General features: G+C 34.9%; 1 protein-coding gene across 1 annotated transcript in view; it reads left to right on the forward strand.

The window, feature by feature from the left end:
- The window catches only part of CD109 (CD109 molecule), a 149,351-nt gene that overhangs the window by 77,595 nt on the left and 69,758 nt on the right, over positions 1–1,998 (forward strand). Inside the window, exons 8-9 of the mRNA XM_011987122.1 lie at positions 121–268; positions 967–1,076. Coding sequence (XP_011842512.1) covers positions 121–268; positions 967–1,076 — 258 coding nt within the window. The remainder of the gene's footprint in view (positions 1–120; positions 269–966; positions 1,077–1,998) is intronic.

A 1,998-nucleotide genomic window follows, 5' to 3' on the forward strand; every position in this document is an offset into this window, starting at 1 on the left:
TGAAAATTTACGCAATTATAGTGATTAAAATGGTACTAGAGCTAACATATTTTGTGACTTAGTTTGAGTTTTATTTCTAAAATTTGAATTGCTAAAATGATAATACTGAACTTTTAAACAAAACAGATAAATGGATCTGTAAACTTCTCTTTTAATGATGAAGAGATGAAAAATATAATGGATTCTTCAAATGGACTTTCTGAACACCTGGATCTAGCTGCCCCTGGACCGGTAGAAATTTTAGCCACAGTGACAGAATCACTTACAGGTTTGTAGACTTTAAAGTGAAGGTAAAACCATTTATGTGACGCTGCTTTATCATCTTTCTTATTATAACTGGCATTTTCATTTGGGAGCATCACTGGCTTTCTAAAGATGCTATTTAATGTTGAGATTGTTATGATTGTTAGTCTAAATTGCAGGATGATTTTGTAATGGGGGACCTTATTTTCTATGGAAGTCACTACTTCAACCACATGTGATAGCTCTTTGTAATTTTTTTTTTTTTTTTCCCATTTCTACTCTTTCCCCCTGAAAACTACATGGAAAGGCTTACATTTTCAGCTGGTTACCTTCTTTTTAAACTCGCTGAAATCTCAGCTGCTTCTACACAGTTCTCACTTTTAATATGCAAATAAAGTTTAGTTTCTTGGACCTTTCTGTTACTATTTCAACAGCGTTAGCCAATCCCCGAAAGAGCAAAAGACTATTCTTTCATTGGCCTTAATTTGCTGCTGTTGTACATGTCACTGTGGTAGAATGGCAGCAATGGTGCTTAGAAGGATCCATAGAGAACATAATAGAACTGTGTGGTGCTTGTAGTGTCAAAGCCAATATGGGAACGAGGCTTATGTGCTCTGATATTTTAAACCCGTTTGGCAATAGGTTAGATGGAGAGATTTGGTGGATAGAAGCTTTTGGTGAAACATTACTTTTGCTTTCTAAATCGTGCAATTTCCGAAAAAGGTATTGCAAGAAATGCAAGCACTAATGTGTTCTTCAAGCAACATGATTACATCATTGAATTTTTTGATTATACTACAGTCTTGAAGCCATCTCTCAACTTCACAGCCACTGTAAGTTGGTATATTTATTTCTAGTCCATAGCAGTAAGTTCAGCTTAATGAAATAGAATGGGAAATAATATTTTCAATGCTTTCCCAAAAATTTAAGCCAATAACTTTGTCTCTTTAGATATGGGGGACATGTAGATTTGTTTCCAAATGACCTTTGTCTATTTTTTCTAAGAAAGTAGTTTTCAACAATAAAAATATTATTTTGAAAATGTATTTTTTTTATAAGCAATTTAAGTTAGGTGTGGATTGCTACACTGAAGCTTTTATTAATTAATTGAAATAATTAGATGGTAGTCAAAAATTTCAATTTCGGTTTGGTTTTTATAATGATTAATTATAGTTCTAGTGAAGATGTTACATTAAAAATTATCAACAAATTTCATTTTTTTGAGATAATGTTGAATTAACACATTAATTGTGTGAATTTTCACGATGAGCAAGGCATGGTGTTGGGCAGGGCTATGGAGCTAAGAAGGGCTCAATCTCTACCCTCAGGTTCACAGTTTTTGTGATGGTGACAGGAAAATATATACATAACTGTAACTCATGGCAGATTAAGATTAGTGTTACAAATTAATTTCTGCAGGGATTTAAAGCAGGGGTTGGAAAACTTTCTGCAAAGGGCTAAATAGTAAATATTTTCAGCTTTATGGCCATGCAGTCTTTGTCACAGCTACTCAGCTCTGCCATTGTATCGTGAAAGCAGCCAGAGTGAATTTATAAATACGTGAGAGTGGAATGTGTTTCAGTAAAACTTTATTTACAAACATACTGGATTGGACTATCAGCTTGCAGTAGTTGGCTGACCTCTGATTTAAAGAAAGGAGGAGTCAGGCTGGATGTGGTGGCTCACTCCTGTAATCCCAGCACTTTGGGAGGCCGAGGCAGGTGGATCACCTGAGGTCAGGAGTTCAAGACCAGC

The sequence above is a fragment of the Mandrillus leucophaeus genome, unplaced genomic scaffold, assembly GCF_000951045.1.
Source record: "Mandrillus leucophaeus isolate KB7577 unplaced genomic scaffold, Mleu.le_1.0 Scaffold300, whole genome shotgun sequence".
Classification (NCBI taxonomy): Eukaryota; Metazoa; Chordata; class Mammalia; order Primates; family Cercopithecidae; genus Mandrillus; species Mandrillus leucophaeus.